Source organism: Bactrocera neohumeralis, chromosome 5 (assembly GCF_024586455.1).
Source record: "Bactrocera neohumeralis isolate Rockhampton chromosome 5, APGP_CSIRO_Bneo_wtdbg2-racon-allhic-juicebox.fasta_v2, whole genome shotgun sequence".
NCBI classification, from domain to species: domain Eukaryota; kingdom Metazoa; phylum Arthropoda; class Insecta; order Diptera; family Tephritidae; genus Bactrocera; species Bactrocera neohumeralis.
Genome location: NC_065922.1, coordinates 125,281 through 139,523, shown reverse-complemented (window position 1 = coordinate 139,523; position 14,243 = coordinate 125,281). Strand labels below are relative to the sequence as shown.

Here is a 14,243-nt window from a genome sequence, read left to right as displayed (position 1 = left end):
AAAGTACGGAAACTCACATATGAAAAAAAAACATATGTTTATATATTGTTCCATTTCCTATAATAATTTAGAAACCATTTTACATTCGAAAATCGTTTTAATTACACAGGCATAGACTATTTAATATTTTCACTTGGTTGGCATAATTATCCTATATTATTTTAGAAACAAAAAAGAACTATGAAATCATCACATGTCGACATTTTTATAGTTTATTCAAACTTTAAGTATGAGTTTCAGTTTGAACATTCAAGCAGATATTCATTTTGTATACCATTTTCTATCACCTTAACGATGTAGAGAAAATAATCGACTTTATTCTGCAGCGCGGACAAGAGCCTCTGCACATTCAATAGCTATGGCTGCTTCCGCTTTAGCCTGAATAAAAGTAAATTCGTTAATCAAAAATTTATTATAAAGAAACATAAACACTTACTTCTTCACTGGAAGCAGAATTTAGTTGTGATTGATATTGTGACAAAAGCTGTTTCGCCTCAGAAACGTCAATATCCTCGACCTTATGCGCTTCCTCAGCCAAAACTTGAACAGATGAATCTTCATTTACTGTTATTGAGCCACTTGATACAAAATATTTTGAGGTTTTTCCATCGTTTTCAATGACCTGCACTACACCAGGCTTCAAAACGGCTAAAAAATAAACATTAAACAAACATTATATAAATTTATACTCAAGTATTTTTGGTAGTTACTCTTACCTAAAGTGGGTACGTGTTTTGCAAGTATACCAAAACTTCCGCTGAATGAAGGAACATCAATCTGACGAACCTCCGATTGATCATAAAATGTTTGATTAGCAGCAGCGAAAGTAAGTTTCATCTCATCAGCAAATCCGCGCTTTTGTATATTATGGATGCTGCGCCCCATTAAATAACGAGCATTCCGAACAAACGACATTTTATCTGCAATAAAAAACATATGCAATATGCCAATCGAAATTATGTAATGTTGAAGGTTAGGGACCGGTGTAGTCCACAAAAAAATTTCCTAATTGAGCACTTCCCTTAATATTACTAAATCACTTGTTATATAAATAATCTTACATGTTATAAAAGCAAAAAATGGCAATGACCGAACAATTTGTTAAAAATATACAAAACTGTGTTTCTTAGAACCACACACAGAAAGCTTCGAAATCGGCACTATTTCATATAATATTCGATAACATAATTATTACCGAGAAGTGGTCGGCAGAGTTGCCACACTATCTAACATCTCTAAACATAATAAATACGATTTTATAAACTTTTACATTCATTCAATATCGCCATGTTTTGTTGTGTAAAAACAGGTAAACATTTTCTGTTCACATCAAAAATCAAATGAAAATTCTTACCCTAAACTATGACCTCAAAAAACAATTTATTTTAATAAGTTGAACTTCTCTGTACTGTACTGTCTTAATAGCGACATCTTTTGTTGATGGGTTTTGCTTCCACCAAAATGCAATAATATGTTAAAAAGTTCAATCTGAGAAGGTGTAAATTGAATCAGAGAATGTAAAACACATTACATTCTCATATTCAACAATGAGAAGTAATATTATATTATTTTATGTTCTCTGGTTAAATAGTTAAACAATTTCAAAGTCAAGCGGATGATCATCGTGCCATCTGTTGTTAATTTTAATGAATAAACTTAACCAAATTAATGTACTTCAATCAGAGAATATGTTCTCTGGTTCAATTTCAAAGATAATTTACTTAAAACTTTATATCTAGTTTTTATAAACAAAATGCGAGGAATTATAATTTATTTAAGATACATCAATAGGTAACACTGGTTAAAAAGTGTATCATATTCTCTAAGAATCGTCTTCTCTTAATCGATTGTTATAAAAAACTGTATCGAAATTAGCATTCCTTGACAGAAGTTGTAAGTTACTTCTTAAATAAAATATTGTTGTGATTTTGTCTAGGATCATAAAATCTTGATTTCAAAACGGAAGTTGGAGCTGAATGGCAATTTCAAAACCTTTTTTATCACAAGTATCAAAGTCCTCGTTTTATCATAAATTGATTTAACCTTGCAAATTTGTTTGCTAAAAATGATGACAGTGAATTCTCGTGTTTTTCAATATTATTTGGATAATTTTTTTAAATTTCCCAAAGAAATAAGGAATGATATTGTTTACTGTCAGCGCTCTTTAAAGGCTCATATTAAGGTCCATCAGGTATATTTTACTTTGTATGTAAATTATTATCACATGTAATTAAACAAAACTGTTGTATATTTTAGATGGTGATCGACGTTTTTAACCACGAGGAAGATGCAGTAAGTTAAGACAGAATTCGCGCATTATTTAAGTTAATATTATTTTCAATATTGTCCTAAGATAATTATTATGTTAAGTATAATGTGTATTTTCGAAATTAAGGATTATAATTACATATGTGTATTACTCAAAAATATAACAAACATTTTGTAGGATCCGGCTCAAAAACAACGAATTTTGGAAGAAATTGAATCGGAGATTTACGAAATAAATGCTGAGCAGCATTTTCTATTTTTACGACTACGTCGTATAGTTGATGAATTCACAAAAATGTTGAAAAGGAATGACGTCCTCATCGATTATGAAGCAATAAATTCTACAATTTCCAAGGAGGTGGTACCACTTATAAATGACCTTACTATTGAAATATTACCCGCAACGGTACTTTTTCGTAATACGGAACAAAAGTTAATTGAAAAGTATTTTGAAGTACAGAAAGAGAAGATAGTATATGAAATTGAAGATTCGGATGAAGACCATAATCAAATCTTGTCTTCAGGTGACTTGATTGATGATTTTAGCGCCACTAGTAATGATGCCTTCCATTTGCAAGGTCCTGGGGGAAATTCGAATAGTTTGTCTCAAATGTCTTTACTAAAACCAATTTCACAACGATTGGTTGGCAGTGGGCGCTTTACAGATGCTTCCAAATTTTTGCAAATGAACCTTGTGGAAGAAAAAGCTAATGATGAGGCATTAAAGGATGATGTACTGCCGTTAGAAGATGTATCAGATTTTCCCGGTACGTCGCATAAAAGTAATGAATCTATTGAGCCATTAGAAGATTTACCTGTTTCTAAGAACGTAAAAATTAGCCGCCTAAATCTCCGGCAAGCTCTTAATAAAGCGCGTACTGAAAATATGGTAGCAAAGGCAGCTGCAAGCATGATAGCGCGAGCTATACCCACTTCCTCGACATCGGTTTGTCCTGCCTCCACTTCTTTAGAATCGGTAACACATTCTCAACGAAAGTATGAAGTCAGAACAAGATCTTCAAGAAATACTAGTGGAAATGTATTAACGGGAGCAATAGTCGCAAGAGAAAAAAATACATCAGAATTAAATTCATCTTCTGATGATTCTAATCCTGAAAGACTCCAAACCACAACCCAATGCCAATGGACTATCATGGATTCGACTGAACTCCGAACTCTGCCCGAACATTACGGACAAGAAATGTTTTTACGATTGTTTCAACTTTTTACCCCAATAATGCTCGTTCAGATGCAACAACGTCGTTCGAAACGTAAACGTCGTACTGTCCATAACAACGAACGTGCTGATTTTCACTATGGGCGCATTGAGGTAAAATTGCAATTAAAATATTTTTGATAAAAAGTTAATGTTTTAAATATTTGTTTTTTAGTATGGTAGCTATCCTCCTCCAGAAAAAAAGCGCAAGGCTTTTCTTATTTCACCACAAGTAAAACGCGTTTTACAATCGAAACGCCCGAAGCGTACTAATACTGACAAAAACGAGAACCAAGCACCTTCTCGATCTAGCTCTAGCTCACCAGACGAAAAACGTTGCTGCAATGAGTGCCTAAAAAGTGGGGGTATGTAAATTAAAATAACTACTGAGGTTTAAGGTGTTACAAATTAAAGCTTTGATCACTTCAGGTTGTTTTGATGAATGTCTCGAATGCAAAGGATACTACCATCAATTATGTCATATAGAAGAAGACGAAAAGACAACTGATCATTCAAACGTTCCTGTTCAAGGAAATGTATTACAGAACCTTTGTCCTGCTTGTAAACGTCAGCGATCAAGCTTATCCAGCAAGGGTGAGATTTTGAACGTTGCTTTAGTGCAAAAGAAATATCTAAAGATTAATTTAATTTTTTTGAAAGCAGATGCTCTGCATTCCACTGCACAAGAGCTTGAAAAAAAACTGGCTCATGAAAGGGATCGGCGAGTGAATTTACAGCAAGAAAGCAAAATGTACAAATTACAAATGCGCAACCTGTTCAATATTGTTAATACTATCAAATGTGATCCAGAAAACGATAGTTCCGGATAAAAGCTTCAGTACTACAATTCTGAGTACTATTTTTGTTTGGAGAATTAATATAAAATAATAAAATTGAAATAAAAATTCCACTCTTTCGTGTTTCATTTTTATTAACAATATTATGACATATATTTTCAAGCGTTCTTCAAATATTTAGCTGGGCTAAACGGGACACTTCCTGGGAATAAAACAAATTCAGTATTTTATAAGTTAATTTAGAGAGTGTTGAGGAACACCTAATCTAAATTTATCGTTGGAAGGAAAAGAAAATATTACATATAAAAGCGACTATTACAAGTCCCAAATAACAAAAATGACTGCTAATATTTGAACTTGAGTTGCATAAATCTCCTTGGCAAAAGCACATATACACTTTTTTATAATTGTAAACTGTGTTGGCGCAGCGATCTTGATTGTCATCAGGGCCCCTTTGCACACACATCCGCTGTATTGCTTGATCATAGTCTAAAAAATATAGGTGTATAAATATGTCATACTTAAATTTTTAAAAGTTGCTGTATACCGTCCACGGCATATGTGCCACCACCTTCAATTACTTTCCCACACCATCCGGATGCACATGGTACAGCCGACAATCCGGGTTCATTTTCAACATCAGTTGCATTAAAAGAGAATGGATCTTTACAGCTTCCAAGTTCACCTCTAGATCGACATTGAAAACACCGACGAAGCAAACCTAAAGAAATGTATTATTGTATAGATTTGTTGGCTTAAAAGAACAACCAAAAAAGCTTTGTTTTGTTTGATTTGATTATTAAAAAATAACTAATATGTATCAATGTCTATATGAATATATGTATTTCCAACAACAAAACAAAAGACTTCAACAAAGCACGAACGCGATGCATTTTTAATACTAGCCATTTGACATTTGGATAAAAAGAAGCAATAACGAAGCAACTATAACTTTTTTATGCATTTCAATTTTCAACTAGATGTATTTCTTTAATTTGATTACAAAATAAATTTATTAACGATCTAATGTATAGAATAGAAATTTCGCAACGTATTTATTCAGATGGAGTTGCCAAGTCGAATGAGAGCTTTATATTTTATATATAATGCGATATATAGATTATAAAAAATACAATAATTTGTAGCAATGTTTAGGTAAGATATAAGTACTTAAAGTAAGTATTGATTGGCAACGTATTAAAAAAATATACATATTTCGATATTTTAATTTTAAGCAGTTTTGCCTTAGTAGTACTGGTAATAATTATAGCCAACTATTTGACCTTGCTGTTAAAAGATAAAATTATTATCAAGAAAAAAAAAGGGGTAAATGTTCAGCAGAGCGGCTTTTCAGAAAACGTGCACCAATTTTCACGGGAAATGTCTTAAAAAATTCGTTTTTAATTCCGATTCACGAATATGTATGGCGCGTTATCTATTTTTATGTTTTTTTGTAATAAAAACAAAAAGAAATATTATGATTTTGCACGATATTTACGCTATAAATGGCATCACTATTCGAAATTCAATTGGGTATTAGTGATACAAGCAGCGATCGGTTTCGAAATATCGATACTCTCGATATTCGAGACTAAACAAGAATTGATAAAAATGAGAGACACATAATAGAAAAACAATAATAATTGGAAAAATAAAAAGAAATTAAAATATCTCAATATTCGAGTCTGAACGAGAATTGGTAAAAATGAGAAATATGTACATAATAGGAAAATAATAATAATTGGAAAAATAAAAAGAAATTAAAATATCGATATTTTCAATATTCGTGACTGAACGAGAATTGATGAAAATGAGAAATACATAATAGAAAAATTTATAATTCATTATTATTGCAGAAAGAAGAAGAAGTTGGACACAGAAGAATTATGAACGCCGGGGTGTTGGACCGACCAGGGTTATTTTTTTTCGAGCGCTCTTCTGTGTCCATCTTCTTCTTCTTTCTGCAATAATGATGAATTATAAATTTTTCTATTATGTATTTCTCATTTTTATCAATTCTCGTTCAGTCTCGAATATCGAGTTTATCGATAATTCGAAAACGATCAGTTCATGAACCCATTCTAATTTACAACAGTGATGCCATAATTTCGAACATACCTTGCCATTTTTGTTGAAGTGAAGTGATCGTGAAGTTTTTCATATTTTTATAAAAATAACATAAAAACCAATTTCTCTTGTTAAATTACTAAACAGCATCAATAATTACGTGTATATAATTTATAGAAAATATATTTTTAACATCTATATACGACTGTTAACCGATCATGGTGGCAAGCTGAAAAAGTTGTCTTTTTATATCTGCAATATTTGTTCATTTTAGATCTATTTTTTTCCTATAACTTCCATGATTACTTTAATTCTTTTTTAAATAATCAAATAAAATAGAAGAATCCACGTGATCTAAAAAACAAAAATACTTGATTTAAAATATCTAAAGATGATCGTAAGGAATCGTCCCAATGTGAAATTTTCGAAAAATCGATTTTTTTTGATGCATTATAGGATAGAATACACTGTAATAAACATTCTTTGAAATCGAAAGAGCCAAGTTCGATACTTTTTGTTCAAACCGTCGCAATTTGGCAATTTGAACAAAGTTTCAAAAAAACAAAAAAAAGTTTCTATAGCGCTATAGCGACTTTTCAACAGATTAATAATCTTTTTGAAATTTTTGTTTTAAACCAAAATTGCGGCCGCAATCGTGGACATCGTACATCGTTTTTTTACTACTATACACCCCATAAATAAACACAGAAAAATCGTTTTGTATTCGTCATTAATGTATTTATTTATAAAAAATAGGATTAAATAATTAATTTTAGCATGAAAAAAAATCGGGAAAATCACTGATTTTTCGGAGCGTCACACTGACACGATCCCATAAGTCTCTTGAAAGGTAATTTTTGCAACTGAGGATGATTTGTTCATGTTTGTTGTATAGATTAATCTAAGGCGTGGCATATCAACATAATGTGATGATTATAAGAAGACTTTTTAGTTTCAGTTATTCTTTTCTTAAGGTTATGGTATATTTGCGCTAGGATGCATATTTAAATTGTAACTGCTTATCATATTTTGGGTTGATTGCTTAGAAATTGATTATTTAGATACTTTTGAATGATATTTAACTCACGTCAGTAATACCTCTGCGTTCTTGAAATACACTCTGGACTGAGTATATTAACATAGTCACTGAGTTTGGAACATCTACAAGGAAACGTCTGCTTGGTAGCCACTCAGTTTTAGAGAAATCAATCTGAAAAATCGCACTCGTCCTTTTCTCTCCGCTAATATTGGATCACTATAGCATACAGATGTCAATGAATGAAAAGAGATTTCGTATGGATTATTTTACAAGGCAACGCTACATCCTCTTTGGATGTCTATGAAAACTTATTTGTTTGTGGAGAGTATCGGTCACGCGCTGCCGAAGATAACGTTTTTTTTAATTAGTTAGAACTCAACTACTATACTAATATGTTCGATATTGCCACACGCACAACATTCCCTTACTTAAAAAATTATAAAATGGTACAACAAAGTCACAAAATAAGGTACAAAACTTGAGGTTAAATAAATTTTCAACAGGACTTAGTGAAAACATTTCTTTTAAGAATTCTACGATACAGTGCAAAAAATTAATCTTTTCAATTATCAGAAATACTAAGAAATTCAATTTTAAGCTTAATAACAAAATAGCGGAAACGGTAGAACTAACGAAGAAATGGTGACAGCAATCGTGCCATTTAGTAGAAGAAATAAAAATGAATTATACAAATAATTAAGATCGTAATAAAACCCATTATTGAAAATAAATATTTTGAGGTAAGTTGACGCCAAAGTAACGTGGAAAGACGGACTTTGGAATCAATAAAGCGACGAAGTTATTGTATTAATAGTATGCAGGGCATTAGCAAGAAAAACAAGGAGATGTACTCCCAAAATTCGGTACGCAAAAATAATAAAAACGAGTATACATATGTAGCATGCGGAGCAATTGCATTAGCGTGTTTTCAGATGAAAAAGGGAACAAGGAAAGGAAACTAAAAAGTAGCAAATAAGAACTTTAATAGAGATTGCGCATGGTGTAGGAATGTGTCAAGAAGCGAACGAAATAAATTTCGGATCTTCTGTTTTCCGGAATATATTGGTATTAAACCAAACGAAATAGCAGACAAACTTGCGAGAGAAGCGGTCTTGGTCTAGCCAATGGGACCAGAGCCATTCTCCAGATAAAAGGCTCGCTCGAAATCGGTTTTAGATCGATAGTCTCTTAGGCAAAGTTGTTCAGAATGATGAGTTGAACATTTCCAGTTCACGCGATTTTTCCGCTTTTTTGGCTACCTTTAAATCGGCCCGCTCTAACGTAAATACCTATGTATCGCCTTTAACTCTGAAATATGTTTGTTTGAAAGAAGTTTTCCAATGGAAAGCATTGGTCTAAAACTAAGTCACAAGAAATATTCTCTGTTTACAGCTAAAGTGAATTATTTACGCCAACGACGAAACATCGATATAATACATACATATATAGAAGTTATTAATTTTGCAGCGTTGCATATAATCTTCATACGCTTACCCAGAAACCAGCTCTATATGAAAATTATTATGCCTTCTCTTATAACATATATAAAAAGTTGTACGATGATTTTGGTAACTTACTTTAATCGAATGATCCAAATCATAATTCAGTTTATCGAAATGCCACAATCGTATTCAAGATGAGTTTATGCGTTAGCATGGGTACATACATACATACTTACATACGATGCATATGTATTCATTCATAAATTTACCAAAAATGTAATAATTTTTATTCAAAAAGGTACTTTGTCTAATATAAAATTCAACACTTTCTTAAGTATAAATATACATTTTACAGAAATATTCGAATTTTGCTTTGTTATTATCACAAATACATTTCTTTGAGGCAAGAATCGTCTGTGCTCATTTAATATTCATGGGCTGGGATTTACATTATTACAATCACAACAACTTTATGTTCAGCTCGAGTGATGAAAGCAGGATAGAAACCAAATAAAATTTGTATAATCACATGCATACATAGAATCTTTTCTATCATAGTTAATCTTGTGATTATAATTTTTTCATTCCACACTATTTATTTTTCTTTCGCTTTCGCTATTTTGACGTATTTTCAATCTATTACTATCACTATTATTGCTTTACAACTAATAAGCTGAATTTACTGTTGCTTATGAGGGTAAATACTTAAACTGCTTTAAGCTTTATGTCGGTATTCTGCTTGTCACGATTGTCTCATGTCTCTAATTGTCACAATCGTAATTTAGCGACTCTGTTAGTCAGGAGTCTCATTTTGGTATTCTGGCAGATATGTACAGTATAGTAGTATGCTATATAGTCTGTCTCTGAAGTGACAAGCAGAATACCGACATTAGTGTACTTAATTTAACTGTAGCATATCTAATAAAATAATACTTAATGTGTGTTGTTTATTATAAATTTGTCATTATTTTAAGCGTGCGAAATTATTAAATATTTTTTAACTTGATACATTGAAATCATTTCAAATATCTATTATTAATCCTTGGAGCAATTTCACTGCCTTGTGCTTTTTCACATATTATATTAAAAATTTGTATTCCTAATCTACTAATTAAATCTTACACAGAGTAAGATGGATGAGTTACCTTGCCAAATATTATAAAATTATCCGCATGGCGTCGGCCAATGTCCTTTCTTTCATGCCTGAGTAATATGTTATGGAAGATTATTGCGAGGCAATTAACGTGGTCTAGAAAACAGTAGTCAGGAACATTATAAGCGGTGGGGTGTAACCTTTACAGCCGAAGCCATACCACAAGACTCATATTTGACTTTATTTTTCACTAAATTCCGAAATGGAATACTGCAAAAAAATATTAAATGTTTTAAGGAATTTTCTGACAAATTGTATACATATGTACATATGTACATTGTATATACATACATGTAATAAATTTTTCGCAATGTTCCTTTATCAATCATGACTTTATTATAGCATTTCATAATGTTGAGAAAATTTAAAACTGAGATGTACGTATATAAAACAGAATTGCAATTTACGCAGAAGAATCTTCAATATTTTCTTAAAACAAATTCATTTTATATTTTTATACTCTTGCAACCAGTTGCTACAGAGTATTATAGTTTTGTTTACCTAACGTATCACCTAAAAATAAGCGAGACAGATACGGGGTCATATATATATGTATATATTAATGATTAGGATGAGAAAAGTTGAAAACCGGTTGTTGGTCTGTCTACTCCTTCGTCCGTCCGTCCGTGCAAGCTGTAACGTGTACTGTTTCCTCTGCTTTTATTCTTGCAAGTTGCAAGAGTATAAAATGTTCGGTTGCACCAGAACTTAGCCCTTTCTTACTTGTTTAAAATTTAATTTCACGAAAAACACACTTTGTGTACAATTCAGCCAGATTCTTTTCAATGTTCTTAATTTGTCACGTCGTGCTGTAAAATAAGAAAAAATTAGTGCTCAGTATAAAACGTTTTTAAGCATCATTTCAAACCGAGTATTCTAAAGGTCCCAGATGTCCAAAGCTTTGAATACGAGATGTATATTTGTGAAGAGGTGGTCTGATCATTAAGAAGGAACTGGAACCGCAGATGACAAGCCAAACCTGGGAGGGAGCATGTGACATCTAAAAGTGAGAACAAAGTTATTGCTCTTCTTTTTGAAAAGAAAGCTCTGCTCAGTCTAAATGAAGCTAAAAAAAATGTTTAAAAAGTGATTAGAAATACCTTTAAATACAATATAGGACAGACTTCAAAGATCTGACATTAATCGCAGGTGAAGAAAACATCAACCGTAATTGGATCAATGTAATATTTACAGATGTGTCAACTTTTTTTAATAACGCTTTTATTAGCTCCACCTGCATGGATGTATGTATGTATGGATGGATGTATCTATGAATGTATGTTTGTAACTTTTTTTTGATAAAACTTGCTATATATGTACATATATTCCTTGGTACTGAAGAAAGGACGATATTGCAGATGGGTGTAATCGCATTACTGCCACGCTCACAAACCTCCATTAAACGAAAACCTATAAAGTGTCATAACTAAGCACTAAATTAAGATATCGGATTGTAATTTGGTACAGGGGACCGCGGTAACAAAGGTCATCTGAAAAAGGGTAAAATCTTATAAAAATCACTGTTCTCATATAACAGTTATGTTGAAAAAATTGAAAGAAGGTGTAAAAATTTAACAATGGGCGTGTTACCGCACTTTTAAGATGAAATCCTATATCTCAGGAACTACTCGACTAAGTTCAACCAAATTTGGTATGTGAAGTAACCCAGCCACGTCTATACGCCCCATATAACACAACTTTTAATTTTATCTGATTCTTTCACTGCCAGTATACAAATCAAACACAAAGTAATATATCGGTACAAAACTTTACATAAATAGTGTTATTATTAGCTTTGCCCAAAATTGTCGAAATCCGACTATTGAGTTAATTTATAACGCTTTTATTAGATTCACCTGTATGTTTGTAATTTTTTTCAGGGGTATTGAAACTGAATGGCTCTGATAAAAGAATCAACAATTTGATAGGTACTGCCAAAGAAATAATAATAAAACAAAAATATGCCCCTAAAACTATGCAGCTTAAAGCATCAACTTTCCATGCTATAATTTGAACAGAGAATGTAAAGTATAGAGAAGGTGCAGGTTCGACAGCGAACATTTGATAAATTTGCGACACGGAATCTCACCACACAAATACAGAATTCACGCTGTGAAATGTTAACATTTTTAACAGTTCTCCACATATTCAACAAAGAATATGAAGAGAAATAAATATACAATTTACGGCATATGATGAGATGGCATATATGCTCAAGCAGAGAATATTGAAGAAAAATAAGTTCTTTGATATTCCACTTTTAACAGCGAAAAATGTGTACAAAAGACACGTCTCACACAGAGAACATAAAGACATTTTTTATTGTGTTCTCTGTCTCACATGCCCAAGAATATGAAGACATAAATATATGTATGTATGCAGGCTCCTTATGATACTCCCAACCACAGCATTGTGATATTTTCATGCTTCAATTTTTGCTTTGAACCAGGCAATCGCAATGTATGCAAATATGTATGCTTTTGCGTTTTGCCGTCGGCATTTACATATTGGCATGTAAAAATAATTATGAGTATAATAAATGCATGCATAGTAATATTTACAGTCAATTTGGACTTGCATATTTAATAATTTTATTTGATTTTTACATAGTATACTCTAATATACTAATAAATATTTTTGTATTATGTTTCTTACTAATAGAAATTTAATTTACCACAAAAATATATACATGCAAAAATATATCGTCTATCATATTAATCTTATTATCTGCCCATATGATTGCACGTATACGCATGTGCGCATTCAGAAATTCAAATCATGATTTTATCACTTATCAATATATTACATGTGCGCGCATTGATCTGCATATTCATGCATTCATATACATATATTTATTTGTACATCTGTATATTTGTATACTCTTCCGAACAAATAATTCGCAAGGATACAAACATACATATAACATACACATATGAATATGTCACCAACAAAAATTGAAGCATTGTTCTACAAAAACAGCAATTGCCTAAATAGCATAAGCATGGCAAGCTAATATGGCAGCCGAATTGGCGAAGCTCAAATGTAGTAAATTTTACAACAAAAACGATTTCATTCATAAACGCAGGCGCAAATTCCACAAGCGACCTCGCTTCATTCATAAAAACAGACGCCGTAACATCTCCCCGAGCATGCCTTTGCCAACAAGCGTCTTTTCGCGACGATGGCAAAAGCTAAAAATCATAAATTGAACAACTTTCTGATGATTCTTCACAGAAAGAAGTGACAAAAATGGCAACATAGCCGTTGTCGATTTACAATATTTGTCTAAAATATTTTTCCGTGACTCGCAAAAATCTGCGTCGATATGTATGCACGCGCATACATCTTCATACATATTTACGCTGGTTTGTAGGCGGAGCTGTACAGCGGCAAGGGAAGCGGTAACAATCGGCGATCGTTTGTTAGTTTCTTTCGGCACAGCTCGGATTTTCTACCAACAACACAATGTTGTGGCGCTTTACCGTCGCGTCAGTGTTTCGACACATAGAAGTACTGAACACAATAAGCGCGACCGACTGCAAACGAATATATTAGAATACACACGTTCTTAGGGACACAGTTATTGAGCCAGCTGCACAACTACATAACTGTGTCCATAAGAACGTGTGTATTTTAATATTTGACAGATGTCGCTTGCAATCTGTCGTGCTCAATTTGTTCAGCACTTGACTCTTTGACAAAACGCAAGTTTCGGCCATTGGTTGACCGTGACAATGGAGATGCGAAAGAAGCGTGCGACACTTGTTACTATGAATGTATGTACATATGTATGTATATGGCTCGCATTTGCTTTCGTAAACATACTGACAAATGTGCCAAAGAAATAATATATGTATGTATATGCCTTAGAAATTCTATTGGTACAAATATGGAAATGATAACGAAATAATGCTAATATGCATATTTCATGAAGGTCATTAATTTTTTTTAAGAAATGAAGTTCATTTGACACATCTTCGCTTTGTAATAGACGAAATAAATATAACTTTTTTGAAATAATTAAAAAAATAAAAAATAAAATTAATTATTTTTTATCTAATTTTTTACGATTTTGTAAAGAACTAAAATTTTTACAATTTTTCTGAAAAAATGGTTCATATGATACAAGATCACGCATATGTATGCATGTGTCTCAGAAAATGCTTCTTTACGTTCTTTGTGTGACTTTGCATATTTTTCTTCAAAGCATTTCTCTTTATTCATTCTCGCATGAATTCAGTCGCTTTACATATATTTCTGC

At 32.0% G+C, this 14,243-nt stretch overlaps 3 protein-coding genes across 4 annotated transcripts; 1 reads left to right on the top strand and 2 right to left on the bottom strand.

Annotated features, from left to right (window-relative positions):
• Nucleotides 1–189: 189 nt before the first annotated feature.
• LOC126758257 (ATP synthase subunit delta, mitochondrial) lies at nt 190–1,180 on the bottom strand. Its single transcript, XM_050472419.1, has 4 exons — nt 1,062–1,180; nt 717–920; nt 437–648; nt 190–378 (listed from the first exon to the last, which is right to left on the bottom strand). The coding sequence occupies exons 2-4, from the start codon at nt 913–915 to the stop codon at nt 316–318; spliced, it is 474 nt and encodes a 157-aa protein (XP_050328376.1). The 5' UTR covers nt 916–920; nt 1,062–1,180; the 3' UTR covers nt 190–315.
• Nucleotides 1,181–1,860: 680 nt separating this feature from the next.
• LOC126758255 (uncharacterized) lies at nt 1,861–4,394 on the top strand. The gene is made up of 6 exons (XM_050472418.1): nt 1,861–2,191; nt 2,257–2,292; nt 2,447–3,598; nt 3,660–3,849; nt 3,914–4,078; nt 4,148–4,394. The coding sequence occupies exons 1-6, from the start codon at nt 2,066–2,068 to the stop codon at nt 4,312–4,314; spliced, it is 1,836 nt and encodes a 611-aa protein (XP_050328375.1). The 5' UTR covers nt 1,861–2,065; the 3' UTR covers nt 4,315–4,394.
• Nucleotides 4,395–4,397: 3 nt separating this feature from the next.
• Nucleotides 4,398–5,509, bottom strand: LOC126758258 (uncharacterized). 2 transcript variants are annotated; one of them, XM_050472421.1, is made up of 3 exons: nt 5,452–5,509; nt 4,829–5,002; nt 4,398–4,770 (listed from the first exon to the last, which is right to left on the bottom strand). In XM_050472421.1, exons 1-3 carry the CDS (start codon nt 5,492–5,494, stop codon nt 4,553–4,555), a joined length of 435 nt encoding a protein of 144 aa, XP_050328378.1. In that variant the 5' UTR covers nt 5,495–5,509; the 3' UTR covers nt 4,398–4,552. The 2 variants fall into 2 exon arrangements, with proteins under 2 accessions (XP_050328378.1, XP_050328377.1); XM_050472420.1 differs by lacking the exon at nt 5,452–5,509 and adding an exon at nt 5,188–5,355.
• Between the last annotated feature and the right edge of the window lie 8,734 nt (nt 5,510–14,243).

Bases quoted from the DNA above. Each gene is read 5' to 3' on its own strand.
- LOC126758258 (XM_050472420.1), bottom strand. From the start codon at position 5,245: ATGCATAAAAAAGTTATAGTTGCTTCGTTATTGCTTCTTTTTATCCAA. The intron at 5,003-5,187 runs GCTAGTATTAAA...ACATTTCTTTAG, and splicing joins TTTTATCCAAATGTCAAATG to GTTTGCTTCGTCGGTGTTTT. The intron at 4,771-4,828 runs GTATACAGCAAC...TATATTTTTTAG, and splicing joins TGGCACATATGCCGTGGACG to ACTATGATCAAGCAATACAG.
- LOC126758255 (XM_050472418.1), top strand. From the start codon at position 2,066: ATGATGACAGTGAATTCTCGTGTTTTTCAATATTATTTGGATAATTTT. The intron at 2,192-2,256 runs GTATATTTTACT...TGTATATTTTAG, and splicing joins CTCATATTAAGGTCCATCAG to ATGGTGATCGACGTTTTTAA. The intron at 4,079-4,147 runs GTGAGATTTTGA...TTTTGAAAGCAG, and splicing joins ATCAAGCTTATCCAGCAAGG to ATGCTCTGCATTCCACTGCA.
- LOC126758257 (XM_050472419.1), bottom strand. From the start codon at position 915: ATGTCGTTTGTTCGGAATGCTCGTTATTTAATGGGGCGCAGCATCCAT. The intron at 649-716 runs GTAAGAGTAACT...TTTATTTTTTAG, and splicing joins AAAACACGTACCCACTTTAG to CCGTTTTGAAGCCTGGTGTA. The intron at 379-436 runs GTAAGTGTTTAT...ACTTTTATTCAG, and splicing joins ATTCTGCTTCCAGTGAAGAA to GCTAAAGCGGAAGCAGCCAT.